At 46.9% G+C, this 20,002-nt stretch overlaps 1 protein-coding gene across 4 annotated transcripts; it reads left to right on the top strand.

Annotated features, from left to right (window-relative positions):
* The first annotated feature begins 869 nt into the window (after positions 1-869).
* On the top strand, positions 870-19,619 carry POU2AF1 (POU class 2 homeobox associating factor 1). 4 transcript variants are annotated; one of them, XM_085209412.1, is made up of 7 exons: positions 870-1,150; positions 6,260-6,532; positions 14,111-14,238; positions 14,636-14,678; positions 14,769-15,040; positions 16,190-16,461; positions 19,179-19,619. In XM_085209412.1, the coding sequence occupies exons 2-7, from the start codon at positions 6,517-6,519 to the stop codon at positions 19,582-19,584; spliced, it is 1,137 nt and encodes a 378-aa protein (XP_085065538.1). In that variant the 5' UTR covers positions 870-1,150; positions 6,260-6,516; the 3' UTR covers positions 19,585-19,619. The 4 variants fall into 4 exon arrangements, with proteins under 4 accessions (XP_085065538.1, XP_019478592.2, XP_010721995.2 ...); XM_019623047.3 differs by lacking the exon at positions 19,179-19,619 and adding an exon at positions 17,186-18,359 and having other exon boundaries at positions 881-1,150; XM_010723693.4 differs by lacking the exon at positions 19,179-19,619 and adding an exon at positions 17,276-18,359 and having other exon boundaries at positions 882-1,150.
* The last annotated feature ends 383 nt before the right edge of the window (positions 19,620-20,002 follow it).

Here is a 20,002-nt window from a genome sequence, read left to right as displayed (position 1 = left end):
TCCCCTAGAAAACTTCTCCAATTATTTTTCCTTAGACTTCCTAATGGCTCCCCTAAACCAGGCTGGGTCAATCTCCTTAGTGGCGAGCTGGGGTGGAATCTGCAAGTGAATTGCACCTTGCCTGGGGCTTTTCCAGGTGTTCCAAGGAGGCCTCAGAAAAGTATGTGCTGAATGATGCAGTGGGAACTTCTGTGCAGATTGACATCTTGCCATGATCCCGTTGTTCTCTGCAGCTCTCTGCCCACTCCTCTGCAGCTGAACACCGCAGGTTTCGGGCTGAGGATGCTGTGGAGCTGCTGAGTCCTGTTTCTTGGTGAAACTCCAGGGCCAAATGTGCTCAGGGAGAGCTCTCAGTGTGAATGGTTTCCAGATGGGACCACACACCGGCAGTTTGACTTTCCTTGTGACACAATTTGGGCTCAAGTTTTTGCCTAGGTAACAGGGGCAGGGCTCAGGCTCAGAATGAACCAGCTAGAGGCAGCCCCACGGTGTGGTTTCTGGCACAAGGTCTGATCTGCAGGTGGCAGAATATCTACCACCAGCTCAAAACTGTTGGTTTGAACACTGTGGCAAGCCTGGGCCAACATCTCAATGGCAGAAGAGGTGGTGAAGCCTCTGGTTTGCTCTACTGAGCTTGGCTTGGTTGGAGCCATGGCTTTTTGAGCCATTGGTAGTTGTATTTGGGTGTTGCTTGCACTGTGTGAGCTCAAAGCACGATGCCTTTCTAGGACTTGCAATCCAGTCAAATGAGAGGCTCTCAGAAAGCGAGTTTCATCTGAAATCCATATCAACAGTTAGGCAAATTTTGAGTGAGAACAGCTTTACAAATGGCGAGTATTGGTCATAAGAAGTATCACTGTTTTCACATTACACAAAGCCTTCCTTGTTCATCTGCAGAGCTTCAGTTTTGCTTCAGTGAGAGGAAAGTGAGGTTGTTAATTACATGTTCCTGTAAAGAAATGCTGTCACAGGAGACTCAGAAAAGGGACCCAAGCCCTCACTGTAGCCTGTTTCTGGCTGTTATGCAGGACCACTGTGCTGGGACTCCAATGGAATGAGCCCTTCTGCTGCACTGCCTTCAGAGCTGCAGAAACCCCATCCTTCCTCACAGCCTCACCCTGCAGCTTCCAGAGCCAGTCATGCGACCCATGTGAGTAACATGCAATGGTATTCTTGCTTGTACTTTTCCCTTGGTGAATCATTTGAGATCTTCAGATTTCTGCCCGTTTTCAGGTTGATTTTGGGGGGTGGATCGGACGGGTGGTTTTCTTCATGTTGGTGCACAAACCCTGAAAACCATCAAGACCCAGGGCTGGCGCTACTTACTGTAGGTGGAAAAGTTAAAAGGTGCCTTGTTCCTTCCCTTTTCTTGCTGCAAAGCGAGCATTTCTGTGTGCATTGGTGCACAGTGCCCATAGGACCATCGCTGCTCTTTGTCCTCTACCAAGAGGACAAACTCTGACCACAGTTGGCTTGCATCACACGAGCTCAGAGTGTTGGCTGCTGTCGTTCCCACTGCCTGACTCAGCGCCGGAAACTTTTAAGCTCAACGTGACTGCAACTCATCTGCAGACAAACACCTGAACTTGTGAGTGAGGAGCAGGAAGGGAGAGGCAGGGACAGGCGAGTGCTGCGCCTGCTGCAAGCAGCTTGCAAGTCAAGCTTGGAGAAGTCTGTTAGAAAATTTGTGCTGGCTCGACTTTTAGATTTATTTTTAATATGATTCCTAGCCTTGAACTCAGAATGCTCTTGAGGACACTGGGGAATAGGGTCACCTGCGTGCAGAGGTTCTGAGGGCTTTCATGTTGTCCTCTCTGTCTGATGCTGGGTGTGAGCAGTATGGGGCACTCAGCAGGACCAATGAGAAATGATTTCAAACTCAAAGAGGGGAGGTTTAGAGTGGATGTAAGGCAGAAGGTTTGGCACTGAGGGCGGTGAGGCACTGGCACAGGTTGCCCAGAGGCGGTGGTGCCCCGTCCCTGCAGACAGCCCAGGTCAGGCTGTTGGGGTTGTGAGCACTGCTGGAGCTGTGGGTGTCCCTGTGCACTGCAGGGAGCGGCACCTTTGAGCCCCCTTCCAACCCAAACCATTCTACGATTTCTGAATGTGAAAAAATACATGCAGCGACCATGGAGTGGAAGTGGAATGTCCCAGGTTCAGATCCTCAGCTTGTGTGAGAGGTCACGAGGGTGACGGTGTTTTACACTGCCCAAGGGCTTCATGCTGCTGCCAACTGTGTATGGAGGATGCCTCATTTGTTCCTTATTAAAACTGAAGTATGAATCAGAGCTTGTTTCAGAGGGCCAAGTGGGAGGTGTGAGGCTCACGTAGAAAAATAAAAATATTACGGAACTTCTTTAAGTGGAGCTCATTGTACTATAGCTGCTTTACTGTTATTTATAGTACTACAAAAATTGGTGATGTTCATAGAATCATAGAATCATTTGAGTTGGAAGGGACCCTCAAATATCACTTAATCCAACTCCCTGGCAATGAGCAGAGACACAGCAGCTCCACGGGCTGCTCAGAGGCTGTTTGAAGGATGCACTTAATGAGGGGGTGACATTGTGCATGGCTGTGCAGCACTCCCAAGGAAAACCAACCAAACAGATGAGTACTGACAACACGTTTCAGCAAAATAAGTGCATCTTTGTGTTCGTTTCTCTGGATCTGTGACACACGAAGATGTTGGAGCAGGCTGTGCCAGTTGGTAATGCTGTCTGGGATCAGGACATCAGAAATCGTGTCTGTCATTTCTTTTAGGCCTTCCCACTGTGGGGCATAGAGTAAACTCTGGCATTTCCCAGAGAGTTTTGACGAGATTTAACACAAAATTCACCCCAGGTCTCTCTGGCCCTGCTTGGGTTGTTTGTGATCTCCCTCCTGCTGTGACTCACGCTGTCCTGGTAACCCTCAGAGTTTCTGCTGAAAATGGGAAACTTTCTTTTATTTTTCATTTTTGACTTTTTTGGGGGTTGGTCTCATTGACCGAAGTCACCCTTTGCATTCCAAACACAGGTTTTGAGAGTTTGCAGGTGTTCTTTGCAGGAGCTCCCAGAGGTGGAGATGCTCCCAGGCTGGGTGATACGACTTACATCAGTTTGCTGGGATGGATCCTGGCCTCGTGCTCTGTGGATTTCTCTCCTGGATCGCCTTTCTGTATTCTCACATACAACGTCATGCAGTAGAACAAAGATGTGAGAGATAAAATATGCAGTCTGAAATACCTACCCTGGTTCAGGCAGACGTTACTGCCTCCAATGAGACTCAGCTTCTCAATCTCTGTTCCCTCTCCTGATGGATGATGGAGGAAATTTCAGAAGGAACCTTGGCTTAAGTGTGGTTATCTTTTAAACTCATTCAGAACTACGAGATAGAGATCCTCTTATTAAGTTCATTGTTGTATGCTCAAAGACAAATGTTTGTGCTTGCAGACCGCAGAGCTCTCTGAAATTCCAGGCTGCTGTTTGTGTATTCATACTTCTGCCATTGTATGGCAGGATTAAAGCACTAATATTGACACCTGTTAAAAAATATATATATAAAAGGGTATCTGTCAACAGCATTAATCCACTTTTTGGAAGAAAATTATTTATGAGCTCAACTGCTGTCCTGGGAATGAGGCAATAATAAGGAGATAAGGGGAGGGAGTGCCTGATTCATAACCTGCAAGGTAAAGCTCAGGATCAGACTGTCAAACACAACTTACTCTTATGGAGGCATCCCCAGCAACATCCCCATCCCCGCAGGCACTCGAGGCCAGGTGGGAAGGGACTCTGGGCAGCCTGAACTGGTGGGGAGCAGCCCTGCCCATGGCCAGAGATGGAAGTCTCCTCCATCCAAAGCCATTCTGTGATGATTCTATGATTCTATTTTGTCTGTACTCACAGAATTGTGGCAGAACTGTGTTGTCTTTGAACCTTTTGGTCTGTGGACACGACTCAATGTGTAGCCACCAGGAACAAGAGAAATCTCACCCAGACGTGGGGCAGAGATGCTCCATGCTAGCAGGGGTCTCGTTGGCTCCAAGACATTGAGCTTATTGCTTTGATGGTGAACTGGTCAAGGCAGGACTGGGAGGCATGGCAACGAATATCAAAAGTTTACTGACTGTGGGTATAAATGGAAATGGGTGATGGTCAGCCACCAAAGTACTGCCCGTTGTTTTATCTGTGGATATCTATGCCCTTTTTTGCAACTTCCTCATTTTAGACATTTATCACCAGACTTTATCTGTTTTCATGTTCGTAAAGTACCGATGCAAAGACCTTAAAAACAGTTGAATCCTGAGTAATTCCATGTCACCCTCGGCATTCCTAAGTGCAACCACAGCATGGTTTGATGTGAGATGCTGGGTCTGGGTGTCAGCATGGGACCACGCCGTGTGCGATCTGCTTTTGCATGCACTGGCAGTCTGCTGTGTGTGAGTCTCAGGCAGTGCTTCTGCAAATGTACACAGGGTGTGTTCTCACGTTTAAAAATAGAGGGCCCATTCGTGGCAGAGACCTGCTGGAGGCCTTCGCTGGCCGTGCTGCTTCCAAGCAGCTCTGTGGTGGCAGAAGTCAGATGTTTCCAGAAGAAAACTGCAGCAGAGCGCAGTTATGGAATCATGGAATATCTCATGTTGGAAGAGGCCTGTGAGGATCGCTGAGTCCATCTCCTGATTGTGATCACTGTTTTCTCATGCACTGACTCAAGCCAAACGCCCTTAGCTTCTATCACTGCTTCCTGATATTGCTTCGTGCAATACGTGCACAAATACGTGACCAAGCACTGATATTTGAAGAACATCATTTGTGAGGCAGAGGTTTTGCATTGCTAGAAAAATAGGAGTTTAATTCTATGTACTGAAGGGGTTTCTTTTTTTTTTTTTTTTTCGGTAATGAAATCCTATAATTGCATTATTCTGGGGAGAAATCCAATAGTTACCGTACCAGAGATAGGAGAGACCACGTATTCTCCCAGCATTGGTGCAAATGGAATGGCACTGAAGGAGGTTCCAGCGTTGTCCTTCCGCTCATCCAGCAGCACAGGGCTGTGAGCTGGGCCCTCCCCTGTCCACGAGTGGTGCTGGCTCACAGCATGCCTGCTATTACTAAGCACTTTGACAGCAGAGAGGATATCGCAGCGTGCAGCTGATAGTAAGAATGAATGCAGATATGCAAAGCGTGGCAGAACAATGCTCAGAAGGTGGGGGCCTATTGCTGAGAGCAGCAGTCTGGAGCTGCGTGGTCTCCTTTGTGTCATTGCTTGGTTTGGAGGTTGTTTCTTTGTGGGGTTTCTTGGGCAGAGCTCTTGTGTTCAAGAAACGTTCAGATGTGGTATTAACAGACATGGGTTAGTGGGGTCATATTGGTGGTAGGTTGGGCTGGTTGGTCTTGGTGGTCTTTTCCAATTCTATGATTCTGTGATCTCCGTTCTGTCAGTCCATCGGGTTTTTTTCTGTTTGCTTGTTGGTTTTGCTTCACGAAACACGTACCAATGTTACACTGCAAAATGCTTTGCAGTACGATCCCTCTCCCAAGACACATTGGGCCTATTTGAAGGGCTGAAATCCCTTCGATATGCTCGTGGCCAAAAACAAAGACCAGACCCCATCTTGTTCTTTTCATGGGAATGCCGAGTCATTAAAGAGGACATATTCATGCAGCAGTATGAATAGGTCAGATACAACAGTGTTGTTATGATTAATGTTCAGAACGTACCTGAACTCCTATGGCAGTCTATCAGCCTTCCTTCATCTCTGCAAGGCTCTTTGGAAGGGCCAGCTCTTCCTCTGTAGGAAGTGCTGTATTTTGATAAAAACAAAACAGAAAAAGGAGAGGTTTCTTTTTTAAATGAAGGACGTCCTCGTTTAATGAGGCTTGAAGTGTTTACAGGTGTTTCCTCACAAGTTCAAATTTAGCGGCCCCAGGGAGTTGAGATTCTCATAAGGCAGAGGCGAACACTCCAGTTTTGTGTTTTAAAAGCTGTGAGCATTTAAAGGGCCCCACAGACACGGAGCGTGTGTTGGTTTGGTCTGGTTGAGTGCCTGGAGCCCACGATTGCAATAGGATGGTCACTGGACATGAGCTGAGGTCATCCGCAGTGCCATGGGTGGTCAACACCTTGTTAAAAGCCCCATTTGTTTTTCTGCTGTGTGACCCCGTTTTTGCAAATCTCCATCAAAAGCCCCATGAGAAGCAGGTTCCAGGCTCAGGGGTTTGTTTAAATGGATCTCGGTGATCTCACGTGCTGCTTGATGCTTAATATCTTCCAGAGCGCATTTGGTCTTGGAGGAACTTTTTAGCGTCATGAAGAACAACACAGAGCAAGGGAAAATATAGAAGTAGTTGTGGTTGGAGGATGTGATGACATCACAGAGTTCAGCGGGAACACGGGGCTTTTAAAAAGCTGAAAGAAACATCCTGACACTCAGTGATCGCGTCCCCCGAAAGGGAGTCAAACCCACGTTGGCTCTTAAAGAGCCAGACTGTCTTCAGTCAAGACACAAAAGGCTCCGTCCCACCACTCAACATGCACTGGCAAAAATGTAAGTGAGCTCTGGTAGCCTTTGTTTTCGTGTCTGATATAAGAGGTGTGATGGATAAGTGAGGGTTAGCATAGCACGGGAGGGATGCTCAGGAAGAGATGCGCTCTCAGGAGAGACAAATGAAAACATGATGCTGATTTTCCAGCAGGGATATCAAGACAGGGCAGCATTGCTGCTTTGTTGGCATTCATCACTATGAATCAAGTGGAAGACTATGATTCATAAAAACAATAACAGGATGCAGGTATTATATCAAAGGTTACGGTGGTTACATACCAGAGAATTTTCCTTTTTAAAAGTGAAACCTGTGAGAAAGCTTATTTCTGTGTCTTTTTTGATATGTACTTTTTTTTTTCTTCAACTAATAATAAAGATAAGGAGCGAAGGCAATACGGTTATGAGTTTACAGGAAATCAGTTTTCTTGTTTTCAAGATAATTTCACTACTCTTGGCCCACCTTTGCTCAGATAATTTGCCGATCCAACGCAGGTAGGTGTTTGCTCTGCTTCTGCAGCTCTTTCATTCTCACTGTGCGGATCTGTAGGTTGGATGGGGCCCTGGGCAGCCTGACCTAGTGGCCCATGGCAGAGGGCTGGGACTGGGTGGGCTTTGAGGTCCCCTCCAACGTAAGCCATTCTATGATGCTATGACTGCGTTCATTTCTCCATCCTTGGCACTGCGCAATGCTGTCCTTTAGCCTGGAATAACATAATGTATCTGACTGGAAGAAGCTTCTTTCTTAATGTCTTACTTAACATGGAACTAAGACCATTCTTATTCTCTTTGACACTGCAGCCTGTAGGTTATACAGAAGTGGGTTTATGATGCCCGCGTCTTTCTGAACTTATTAACATTTAATTCTGTTCTCCCTGCTAAGAGCTTCTGTTACTCTTTTTTCACTTGGGAACTTTGGAAGCTCAAATGTGTATTTGTGAAATTACATTGTGCAAACTTTAAGTCCTGAAGTAAGAAGCCCTGACTGCTTACATTGTGGTGTTTCAGTTTGTGTGATGAGTAGTCAGCAGCAAGCAGGAGCTCTATGGTAACACACCTTGTTTCCGATGATCTCGTGCTGTTTTCAGAACCAGTAGGTATATGATGTGAAACATGCTGCAAGGGTCAGATGTTATCTTCCATCTGAGAAGCCTATCAATCTTCTTTTTATTATTACTTTTTTTTTTTTTTTTTTTTACTGCAATGACAAAGCAATACTAACAAGCTATGTTGTAGGTAGAACCAAACTGGCAACTGATAAGGTGTTTTCCCCATATGTTGTTTCTTTGACACATGCAATGCTTTCACAGGTAAGCAGGAATTGCAAGCCTGCAGCAGAGGAGATCAAAACGCATGTTTCAAAGTCATCCATCTCCCCACTGGGAGATTCCAGCCAACACCATTTCTGCAAATCCCTGTGTCCCCCCCATGCCTCTGAGCTCCCAAGGACTGGACTCTCCCATTGTAGCAATGCTCCCTGCTGTTCTGAAAGACAGCAACTGCCTGCATTTGGCTTCTCTTGCTACAGATGGAGCAGCCAGGCTTCCCTCTGCCCTTGGGCTGGTCACTGGATCAGCCTAGGATTGTGTTAATTGAGACATGGAAGGAGTTGACTGCAGATTGCTGCCTGGTTGCTGTTGGTGTCTGTTGTGTTATGGCATGGTTGGGATTGGGGTTCCTCAGTCTCAGAGGCCTTTGGGTTTTTTGCTAAACCTAAATATAGGATCATTTTTTCAATGTTAACGCTGTTATCCTGCTTTTCTTCCCTGTTGCACTGCAGCAATGAATCACTTTGGCTTCAGGTGTAGCCATGAGCAGTGCTCTGATGGCAGCTGGGGTGCATTTACCTTCTCTGTGCTGACTCTCCACGTGTTGCTGAGCGTGGTGTTGGGACTCAATGATTTCAGTGGAAGTCAGATTTGGCGATAGTTCTGTGAGTCCCCATTTAGTCCCACTGTCCTCTGCCAGTGCGACCAGCTGTGGGCTCGTGTTTCCTGCACCACCTGGCTCAAAGCACCTGTGACCACATGGACGTCCCAGTGTCCTCGTGCAAGTCACAAAGCCATTAGTAAGTCCAGCTCTGTGTGCTGTACAGCTGCTGTACAGCAGCTTTCTGTGGGCTGTTGCTCTGTCCCACTCCTGGATCCATTCACTGCCTGTTGCCCTTTCCTGATGGTTCTCTAGTTAGAAAGCAGTTTCAAGCACTATTCAGACTTACAATCATAGGATGGTTTGGGTTGGAAGGGAGCCTCAAAGGCCGCCTGGTGCCGCTCCCTGCAGTGCAGTGCTACATTTGCAATTGAGCTCAGGGCAGTGCCAGCTGGAATGCAAAGGTAGGGGCAGAAATGTTTGCTCCATCCGTACTGGATGAAGGGAGGCTGCACAGAACTCGTGGCAGCCTCCTCCATTAGGATGCCTCAGTATGGATTTAAATGGGTTTTTAGCACAATAGGAGGTTTCAAAAGGAATGGTATCATCCCCATATTCTACCCCAGCCATGAAATAAACAAAACCAAAACAAGCGAAGATCAAAACAAACAAACTGAAAATTGAAGAGCGACGAAGTGATTTGAATAGGTGTCACCTCACCAGAGGGCATTTCTCGTGGGCACTTCTGAAGGGCAGTTTCCTGCTTCTTCAGAGGACCTTTCAGCAGAAAGCCCTACAGGAACAGGGCAGCCCTCAGCCCTGCGGTGACCAGAGGCCCTCGTCCTCTGGGGAGTCTCGCATGGCTGGAGATGCGCACTGTGCCGTGACCCTGCGGGAGCTTCTGTGCAGGAATGGGGCCCAGAGCTTCCGCTGAGCAAAAGGCACAGCCTGAAAGCATCCCCTCCCACGGCAGGAGCAAAGTGACTGTAGGGGCTTCCCAGCTTTTGGCAGGATTCTGCTGGATGGGAGCCGGCCGCTCAGCGGGATGGGAAATTTCTATTGCGCAGCACCTTTCCTCTTACGTGTCCGTATGCAGATAGCAACTCCATGTTGTATTTTGATGACAAAATGAACATACTTCTCATGCAAATTACTTCTGTTATGAGAGGGTATGCGAGCAGGTTGCAATTCGGCAAGTGTTTCACATTGACGTGGTGTTTTTGGTGAGGTCAAAAAGCTTTGGACACTCAACTCCTACTCAAATCTTGTGGGACTGGTGCAGGTAAGGCAGGATTCCCGTGCAACAGAGAGATGTGAATCTTCCCCTTTGCAAACCTCTTCCCAAATGCTTTTTAAACCCCTGAAGCCTCTTCTGCCCTCAGCAGATGTGGGCTCTATACCGCCTTTCTGAAAGTATCAGATAATGAGACCGAGAGGTGAAACTGCAATATGTCGCATCTTGTGAGTCTTAATTTTGGTAAAACCCCACTGGGAAAGATGGATAGCACGAAAGTTGAGCCCATCCATGCTTTACAAAGCAGGTGTCGGGCTCTATGAATGACCACATCGGCAATTAAATGGAAAGCTTGCATTACTAAAATGGAAAGAGTATTCTGGGCTGGGAGGAATTGGGACATGCGGGTGAGACTTATGGTTAAGCCACTTTCTGTCTATCTCAGCTTCCCCTTTGTAGCAGGAGTTCTCTTATTCTGAAACAGATAATTTTTGGCAGCCCTCACCACCACACGGCCAATGCAGCCATCTCCCTGTGCTGGAGCAGAACACAGGTTCTGCACAGTGCTCCCATGGCTCCCATTCCTTTACATCTCCTGGAGGTGTGGAGGAGACCTTTCCTACAAGGGCAGTGTGCAGAAGCATGCAGGAAGGACGCAGGCAGGGTGTGATGGCACATGGATCTGCTGGAACCCAAGGTTGCTTTGGAGCTTGGCCATCCTCCAGTTGTAGATAAACACCCAAAAACAAAGGGACTGGGCATAATTGTGAAATATAGTACTGTGGCACTTATCTGTTTCACTCCGCTGGGTAGTTGTAGTGCTAAGCAACTGAGCAGAAAGAGACCAAATACTGCACTGAGTTGTTGGTAAGCAAGTGAAATATTTAGTCTATTGAATTAATTACACTAAGGACCCTCCCGAGTTCATTTCCTTATGCTGAGCAATGAAGCATCGCTTGTCTCCTTTGCTCTTGCTCTGAGTTTTTCTGTTTATTGTACAGCAGATTCTCTGCCCAAGATGTTTGCTTAGCACTTTGCATTTAACTAAATCCTTATTGAGATACACACCCTCAGCGTGACAAGAAGTGTAAGAAATCTGCTCTGGTCCAGTTCTCTTACTCAGGGCTGTCTTATAAAAGAATGGCAACACCTCATATGAGATTTGGGATGTGTCAGAAGCACAGAGTGCCTTCTGACCTCCAGATGGACACACCATGCCAACACCACGGCCCTTGGACATCATTTCAAATGGAGAGACCACTGATGAGATGACAAAGTGGGCAATGACCAAAGTCAATATGGGAAAACGCTACATTTGGAATTTCTTCATGCTGCATGCACTGTTTGTCAGCCAAAGAATGCTCTGTTGCTCATGACTCCCAGTGCCTACCAGCCAGCCTGACCAGTTGCTACCAACACAACTCCCTAAAATTTTGGTAAAATAAGTCTGTCTGCTTTGATCACGACTCATTTCCAAACAGCAACAGCTGCAAACCAGTGCTACCAGACTGAATACTTCTTAAAAGCATTTTGAATAATGCTGAGTCTGAATTGAATACAAAATGCAGACAAATGTTATGCAACGTTTGGTCTCTGCTTCAATATTCTTCAATGGACATTGTTTTTTTAATGTAAAAAGATTTGAATTAGAGTCGAAGCATCCAAGCAGCATATCCAAAGCTACACCTTATTTTTCTCCCCTTTCTTTTGAACTTTTTATTCCCCAAAGTTCAGCAGCTGCCCTAAGGAATTTTCAAGACCGAAGGCCAAACGTCAGAGATTTGTTAAGTAAAACGCAATTTTTTCTTGTTATCCAAGAGGAACCGTTTGCTTTTTGGTGTTAATGTAAATAAGAAAAAAATTTCTATTGTATTTCTTTTCAATTTTTTTTATTACACTGGAAGGAAAGAGCAAAATGTTTGCTCTGGTTGCACTGACTGGTTGATAGCTTATCAAACATAGAGTATGAGCACAGAGAAAGGGAACCTTGTGAAGCGGTGGCAAGCGTGTCGTTTGCTTCTCTGCAATCTCAGCAAGCTGAATGGCAGAGCAGCCTTCAACCCAACACCTCTATGGGCTTTTTGCTGTTGTCTCTGATGCATAGCACTGCAGGGAGTGCTGTGTTTGGTACCGTTTGGTGCTCTCCATCCACTTGCAGAGATTGCTCCGAGGGGTTTGGGGTTCATGCCAGGCTTTTCTCAGCAATCAGCAAATGCAGTGAGTGATAACATTGATGAAAGTAGCTTGGGTTTGTAAGGCGGCCTGACCAAAGCGTTGCAATGAGCTCAAATAAGTTTGCACACAGAAACTGTGGCCAATCCTACCGGCTGGGTCAGGTTCCCTCTCTTCTCTCTATGCTCCCAAAGCTTTGTACTGCTCCAGCTTCAGCAAACAGCTGCAAATTGGGACCTAGTGCCTGGTAAGGAGGATGTATGGCTGTTGTGCTGTGCACACCTGAGCACCAAAATACGTGTGATGCTGTTCTTTATTTGTTTTGGGTTTGTTGGTGCATTGCAGCTCAGTCTTGATTAAGCATGAGTTCAAGGTAGGCTTGATAGTTCATTAAGGCAACCCTGATAGAAGAGGCTGGAGAGCGCTCAATCCAGCTACGTTCTTCATAAGGATACTTAGTGGTCATCATTTCCCAAAATACTTGTAAAAGATCACGTTATTTTGCTTCATGAGGAATTGCACACTGAAGACCAAGCTCAGTTTGCTCTATTTTTTCTGTGCTGCTCAGACATGGTGCACACTTGAGCAGTGGAAAAGCAGCTGTGCTAGCATTATTTTTATTTCTGGAGGTCAGCTTGGGGGGAACCGAAATATGTCATGCAGACTTTGGTTTTATTTCTTATCTTTTTTTTTTTTTTTTTTTTGGTTACTCTGCTTACACCGGAAACTGTGAATAGGTATATTTGTCAGCTTTTACAGTAAATTTCTTCTCTCCCATCCCCCAAACCTGGAGCCAAAAACTGCCATCCTTCCCCACCCAGCCCTGCAGGGAGGAGCTGTGAGGGCAGTGGATTGGGCATTGCCAGGAGGGACGTTCTGCCCCTCGTGCACCCACAGCATGCTGGCTTTGGCAAAGCCAATGGTTTTGCTTGCCATAAACAGCAGCAGCACCCAATTGTGAGACGTTCTTGGTAAGGCAGCAATGCACCGCTCCCAAATAAATGTCATGCAAGAGCAAGAAGCACCTTTGGGATGGGTTTCATTTCAGACCTGTCCTGTATTCAGCTCATTTTCAGAGTTATCAGTGCAGCCCGCAGCACAGTGCTGTGTGGCACTGCCTCTAGTTAGCGTTCAGAGAAATTAATGCCAATTACATTGTAAAAGCAGAGCTGTATTAAACAAAGTGACTTTCATTCCCTTTGCTAACTGCATCTCCAAAGCCACAGGAGTTATGAGAATGCAGGCAACCTGCTTTGAAGTTCCACAAGGAATGGTCAGAGAGAGCAAGTACACATTAGGCAAAGGCTGAGAAATCAGCTCTCCTTCAGCTACTGCTCCAAAGCATGGAATTTTCCCTATATGCATAAGGGTAACAAACAAAGAGAGCAGCTCCACGCATAACTGTGGCGTTATCTGCTGCCAGAAGTATTTAATGGCCCCTGAAGATTTTGTGATTAAATGGTATGTGGTGGGGCTGAAAGAGCAAACTGTTGGTATTGTAAAGCTAAGGGAAAATAAGGATTTCGTTTTTAAAAGGAGTCCAAGCAGAAAAGTTAACTCTGTCAAATATTTTTGAGGTTCTCTCGTAATTTTAGACCCAGTTTTTCATTTTGTTCTGCAGTGCAAAGCACAGATCATAACTCTGAATCAACGCTTCCTACTGGGATGGTGCTTTTCATGGATGATTTGAGCTGGATATCCAGCTGGGTTTCTTCATAAAGCCAACTGCAATCCTCAGAAATGGAAACTTACCAACTGACATGCTTACAGATCGAAGGGGCAGCAGCAAGTCTCGCTATCAGTGCTTCTGAAAACACAGGGCCTTCCTGAGCTTTGCTATCCCATGGTCTCCTGCTCTAAACTGCCTCCAATGACACTGTGTGTAATGTTGGGTGATAGTATCTGCTGATGCAGAATGGTGTTTTCTCTGCTCTCGTCGTCTCATCATTTACCCTGCTGAGCTCTCCCTGCCTGCTTCCAAAAGCCATGGGACACACGTGTCCAGTGAGCAACGGCTGCCCAAATGGGGATGCTCTTCACGTTTGGTTCTATTTGCAGCTTGTTTTTAAATAACTTATTTAAACCATAACATGTTTCTCTCGAACTCTCATCAACCAACCTGCGGGTTCACTCGGACCCATTCACCCTCCAGGTTTTGTAAATCACTGCACTGCACACCTGTGGCACGGGAGCAACAGGAAGCAGACAAACCAAAGGGAAAGTGCATCATGTAGGAGTGTTCTGCAGGAAAACAGGGGCAAGAAAAGACAATAAACACCACCTGTCTCTTTGTTTTTTCTTTCTTACAGCTTCTGCTTCAGAACAACAGCCGCAGCCTCGCCCCTACCAAGGGGTCCGCGTCAAAGAGCCAGTGAAGGAGCTATTGAAAAGGAAACGGGGAAATGTTCATAATGCCACTGCAGCAGCAGCCACAACGGTAGGAGGAAAAAAGAAATGCAGGAGCAAGGCTTGGTTGGCTAGCTGAGAGGCCCTGGCACCGCTTTATGCAATAAGAGAAATCTTTGTATCACCAGAGTGTTCAGAGATAGCGGAACTTCTTGTTACCTGGAGATACTGTGAAATATATTTTAAATGCAATATATAAATTAGATGTAAATGAAGACCATGGTTTGAGCAACCTGGGAGTTATCCCTGCCTATAGCAATTAGGTTGGAAGTATATGATCTTAAAGGTCCCTTCCAACCCAATGCATTCTATGAAATAAATACATTTTCACCTTTACAGTTCTGGGCAGCTTTAGCTGCCATTGATTTGGCTGAATGGGGGAGCTGCTTATGGTATTAATCCTTGGATATTTTTCTTCTCTTTTCTAGGTTGTTTTGCCCCACCAGCCCCTCCCTTCCTACACACCAATGGGTAACATTTCCTTGATTTTCTACGTGTTTCTCAGCCCTGCTGCAGGGAAAGCCATGCAGAACTGAGCTGTGATCCCCTCCTGTCTTCCAGGCCAGCCGTGTATCGATGTGGATGCTGCTGCCCCTCCACTGCCCGGCGCAGAGGAAGGAGCACTGTGTTCCAGCTGGCTCTCCCAGCCTTCTCCCTCATCCCTGCAGCCTCTGACCCAGTGGACCACTTACCCCGACTACGTGTCCCATGAAGCAGCCAGCTGTCCTTACACTGCAGACATGTACATCCAGCCTGTGTGTCCCAGTTACACGTTGGTTGGACCTTCGTCTGTACTGACTTATGCTTCTCAGCCACTGATCACCAATTTCACGGTAAGTCAAAGATACCTGTGTATAAATGATGGCAAATTCCCCACCTTCCAGAAAGCGTCAATGGGGAGTGCAGGATATAACTCATATAATTTAATTACTGTCATGCAGCTCATTCTTGCACGTAGTTCTCATAGTGTAGCCCCTTCTGCACAATGCTGGGCACTGGAGAGCTTTGAAGTTGCTTTGAAATTGGAGACTCCTCTGCCATTTCTCCAGCTCTCCACACTCCTTCAGTACTTTTCATGTTTTTGATACAGCCTGTTCTTGCTGCTGTCCTGAGAAATGAGTCATCTCCCACCACATCAGCAACTGAGCTGCCATTGCCTTGAGTTTGTTTGGCTCTGTGGACGTTATTTATTGTCAGGGAGTATTGTTTGCAGTTCAGGAATGTTAATGGGGAGTGTTCAGCTTACTGCTGTCATCGGTTCCAGTTGGAGTAGGGGTTCTTCATCTTGGATTTGCAGTAGCTGAGACAGCTGTAGTTCTGAGTGGATTCACTCTATGGTGCATAAAAACTGTTGTCAAATCAAGTACTTAGAATCATAGAATGACTCAGGTTGGAACTCAAAGATCACCCAGTTCCGACCCTCTGCCACAGGCAGGGCTGCCACCCATTGGTTCAGGCTGCCCAGGGCCCCATCCCTGGCCCTGAGTGCTTTCAGGGATGGGAAGGAAGCTGTCCTTCCTGAGGTCTGTGCAGTCTTCATGGGATTCTTCACTATTAGTTCCAAATATTTGAAAAAAAAAAAAGACAAAAACAACAGAAGCAAAGGGAATTCTGGGAAACACTCACTGGACATGCCAGGAAAATGGCTTGGTAAAAAAATGCTACCAAAGAAGGCAGCATTCAGCTCAGAGCAAAGCTGTCTCATGGCCTTGCAGCGAGGGTGGGAGTGGGAACAGAAAGCTAAAGGGAACTCGTCATGAGCACAAGCTACTGCCCGCGAGCACCTGGGACACCCACAGCCACTGCTCTCATGGGAGCCAGCGTGGGAAAACTGTCACCTTGGGTGTAAAGCTTCCCCAGAGAGACAGGAAAAGGGATGTTCAAAGTGAGAGTGAGCATCCTTCCCCTCACTTCCCGTCCTTCCCACGCCCCACCCAATGGCCAATGGTTTTATTCTGTTGAACGTCTCTCCTTCCCTCCAGCCCCGAAGCAGCACCCCGGCCGTGGTGCCCCAGCTGGAGGTGACGGAGCAGCAGCCACCCATCACCTACTTCCCGTGGCCACAGCCCCTCTCAGCTCTGCCAGCCCCTACCCTGCAGTACCAGCCGGCCTCTTCCACGCTCCCCACGCCGCAGTTTGTGCCCCTGCCCATCTCCATCCCTGATCCAGCCCCGCAGGAGCTGGAGGACGCCCGGAGGGTCATCGGCACACTGCCCATAGAGAAGCTGCTGCTAGAAGATGAAGACAATGATACGTATGTGTTAAACCACGCTCTCTCTGTTGAAGGGCTTTAAGTTGCACATCTTGGGTCCGGTCCTCGTATACTCAATGCTCCACCATGAGCACTGAGTACAGAGGAAAACCCGGCCCAGAGTTGACTTGGGGTTTTATCGTCCACCTCACACCGTGGTTGAGTGCTGAGTGAAACTTGCTTTGTCCTGGGGCCCAGCACCCAATGTCTGTGCTGTTACAGCCTCAGCACGAGGTGACTTTCATCTCACAGCCTGAAATGGACAAACAGTAGTGTAGCCATGGCCAACTGCAGTGTTTGGTGAGGGTGCCCTCGCCTCTAAGTGTTGGCAAGACCTTTCCAGTAGGACTGCTTTCTAGAGCTAATGCCTTGTGTGTGTCTTTGCTCTGTCTGTAGAGCTGTTTATGCCACTAGAAAATGTTTGGGGGCCTGCATTGGTACTTTTCAAAATTGAACCACCCCTTTGGAAAACGAGAAAATGTAGAAGGTACATTTGTTCTACTGGTGCAAATGGGTGCATCAGTCCAAAGATGAAAAGTGAATAGAGTTGAACTACATGACGGTGCAGTTGGGTATCCCTGTGCACAGAGCAATGCAAAGGGGCCTGGGTGAAACCTCTGATTTCACGTGAAGGTGAAACTCAAAGCTCTCACCTTATCTGTCCCTGTAAGACAGATGTGTAGGCATTGAAGGACAGTGCTTTGCAGCTGTGGTCTTTCATCTACAGAGTGCTTTTTGGACTCTGAATTTTCATCTTGGAGATGGGGGGCTGGTTCTGTGGCTGGCTGGTAATGCTGCGTGTTCTACCAATGGACAGATCCTGGTCCCACTGACGTCACCGAGAGTTTTGCCTGAGTCAGGATTGCACAACATGGCCCCCCATATCAGCAAATCATTGAGAAGACAGGGTCTTCCAAAACCTGGACTTCAGCCTAACAAGAAATTTGTGACATTACTATTAGCTGGCAATACTTTCGTTTCTTCTGTAGCATTTGAGTATGAAGTTGTTGGTGTGCTGAGCCAGGGAACCCTAGTGACCTCTCTTGTGCCTTACTGTTATGGAAAGTTCCTCTGCGTTGTAGTTTCCCAAGCTCACAGGTGCACACATTCTCTTTATGGCTTTCTGGTTTTCTTTCCCAGACAACGAGTAGCTTTACCTTTTCCTCTGATGCCATTGTAAATACTGTTGTTGATGTTCAGGAGTGCCATGCCACAAACATACTTGCAGGAGATGTACCCCCTTCTGATTTTTGTTTATCGTTTCCTTAAAAAAACCTGGGGGCTCTTGGCTGGTGAACACAATTTCTCTGGGTTTTTCTGCTTTCTGAAGCCCAGTATCCTTAGCTGAATTCAGTACTTGTGAGATTATGCAAAGTAATTTATTGCACTGCTGACTGCCTGGTGCCCAACATCCAGTTGCCACCCAGGCAATATTTCAAGTAACCTTAATGTTTTATGCCTGAGTGAGGTTTGCAAGATCAGAGCAAAAGTCTTGAGGACTTTCAAAGCATATTTCATTGTTTAATATTCACAAATCTAGAAGACACAAGCAATAGATCATGTATGTGATCATAAAGTCACTTGAAAACAGCAGAAGTCCAGGCGCATTGATATTAGTGGCTTACATTTGCAGAAAAACCCAGCAAAGAAATTAATTAGAAGGAGTTTGGTTCACCACTGCTTACTCCAGTTTTATGAGTACAGAATCATTCAGTAAAACTGGGATAACAGGTGTGTGAACCAAACCTGTGGTTGCTAAGATTGCATTTTAATTCCTTTCACTTCAATGTATGTAAATTCTGTGTGTGGATACCAAAGACGAACTACTTCAGAATTTCTTTCTGGGTTGTTCTGGTTAGAAAAAGACAAATTATTCTCCAATAAAGATCTATAGTAACTTGCATACGCCTAGAGTGTTTTATTTCCTACACAGAAGTATAACCTAGTGCTGGGTTAGCAGTCAGCCCCTGAGTTCAGCCCAGAGCCCAAGGAGCTGTTGGGCTCTCTGCTAGTTTTGCACGTTGAGGCAGGCTAAAGAGGATCTCCGTGGTCCAAATGTGGGCTGGGAGCACTGCTTGCTCGCTGACACAAGCACTGCTGCTGTTTGGGTGTTGGTTTGATCACATTTATCTGCTATTGGTAACCATGCGGATGCATGGTGTGCACTCACAGCTCATGCTGAGCTTGACTGCAAACCAGACCAGCCGTGAAGTTGCATTTCTACTTCCTAAAATTGCAAGCTGTGGCTCTGGGGTACAAAATCACCTGGGGGAAGAAGCGACTGCCCACTGGTTTATGACTAAGAAGTGTTGAATGCTGCTGTCTGGAGAGGAGCAAATTGGGCTGCTAGGGTTGCCTTGTGCCACGGTTTTGTGCAGGACTGTGTGACCCCAAACCAGTGGGAGCCCCAATGCTGAGTTTGTAGGGGACTTTGGTACGTCGTGGTACAAGTGTCAAGCTCACCCCAGGGAAAGTGCTGATGTGGAAAGGAGCCAGCATGGCAAAACTAAGGGTGCTGAGGGATTGGGAAAGCAGCAGTTATGTTGAGGTAGGAAACGCAGTTCAGAGTTATCTGAATCTCACGCCCTTGGGGTTATGGCATAGTCTGGGGGAACTCTGGGTATAAAACCCCCAAAGCAGCACTGTTACCCTGTAAAACTGTTTGCTTCCAGGGTGATCCATGGCCAAGCAGTGATCGATGTCTTTATTTACTGTCTTAGAATTCTACATATTTATGCAGCTAAAGGTATGAGGGCGTTTACGTTGGCAGCTGCAGAGCGCATGAAGGAGCTGCGGAGACTTGATGCCAAGGAACACAGAGGAAAGGTAATGCTGACCACCTCCTCCTGCAAACAGCAGCATTTGGGATGGGCACAGGCTGCGTGGCTGAGAGTGACTGATGCTGTGAAAATCCCCCTTCAGCCTCTCTGTTACTGCAGGAGCAGCTCTGAGCAGTGCTATGCCTTGCTCTGGTATTCTGAAAGTGCTGCACTTGATTTGCCATCCGAATTAGGGCAGGAGAGCTCAGCAGGAGCTGGGAAGTGCCCCTCATTCGTGGTACCACGGGACTCTAAATCTGCCTGTGAGCTCCCCTTGGTTTGTGCACCACAACCCTTGGCCTTCTAGATCCCATCCAACCCAGTCTGCCTCTCCCTTTCTTTTTTCACGATCACATCTCCTTCCAGACTCTCAGGGCTCTCTGCTGTGCTGCCCTTTCCAGACCCCGCTCCTGGTGGCCGTCACTGCCCGGCAGCCAGCGATCGTCCACGATTTGATCCAGGCAGGAGCAGATGTCAATGCTGTAGACAACAAAGGGCAGTCAGCTCTGCACCTTGCTGCAACATATGGGTATGCCCAGGTTCTCCAGGTAGGAAAAGATTTATGGTTTAATTGCTAACAATGTAAGCCTATGTTATCGTCTCATTATCTCCATCTTTAAATAACTCTTTCAGAAGGGAAGATGTCTGTAAGCAATTAAGATTTTAAGAGGAGAAAAAAGCGTATCTTTCCATTCACATTAGGATTTTCCTAGAGTTTTTTTTTT

Source organism: Meleagris gallopavo, chromosome 26 (genome assembly GCF_905368555.1).
Source record: "Meleagris gallopavo chromosome 26, MGAL_WU_HG_1.1, whole genome shotgun sequence".
NCBI lineage: Eukaryota > Metazoa > Chordata > Aves > Galliformes > Phasianidae > Meleagris > Meleagris gallopavo.
The sequence above is the reverse complement of the archived record's forward strand: the minus strand, read 5'-3'. Positions and strand labels throughout refer to the sequence as shown.

Excerpts from the sequence above, each read along its gene's own strand:
- POU2AF1 (XM_085209412.1), top strand. Across the intron at positions 14,239-14,635 it reads CTGCAGCAGCAGCCACAACG|GTTGTTTTGCCCCACCAGCC; the intron begins GTAGGAGGAAAA and ends TCTCTTTTCTAG. Across the intron at positions 16,462-19,178 it reads GAAGATGAAGACAATGATAC|AATTCTACATATTTATGCAG; the intron begins GTATGTGTTAAA and ends TTACTGTCTTAG.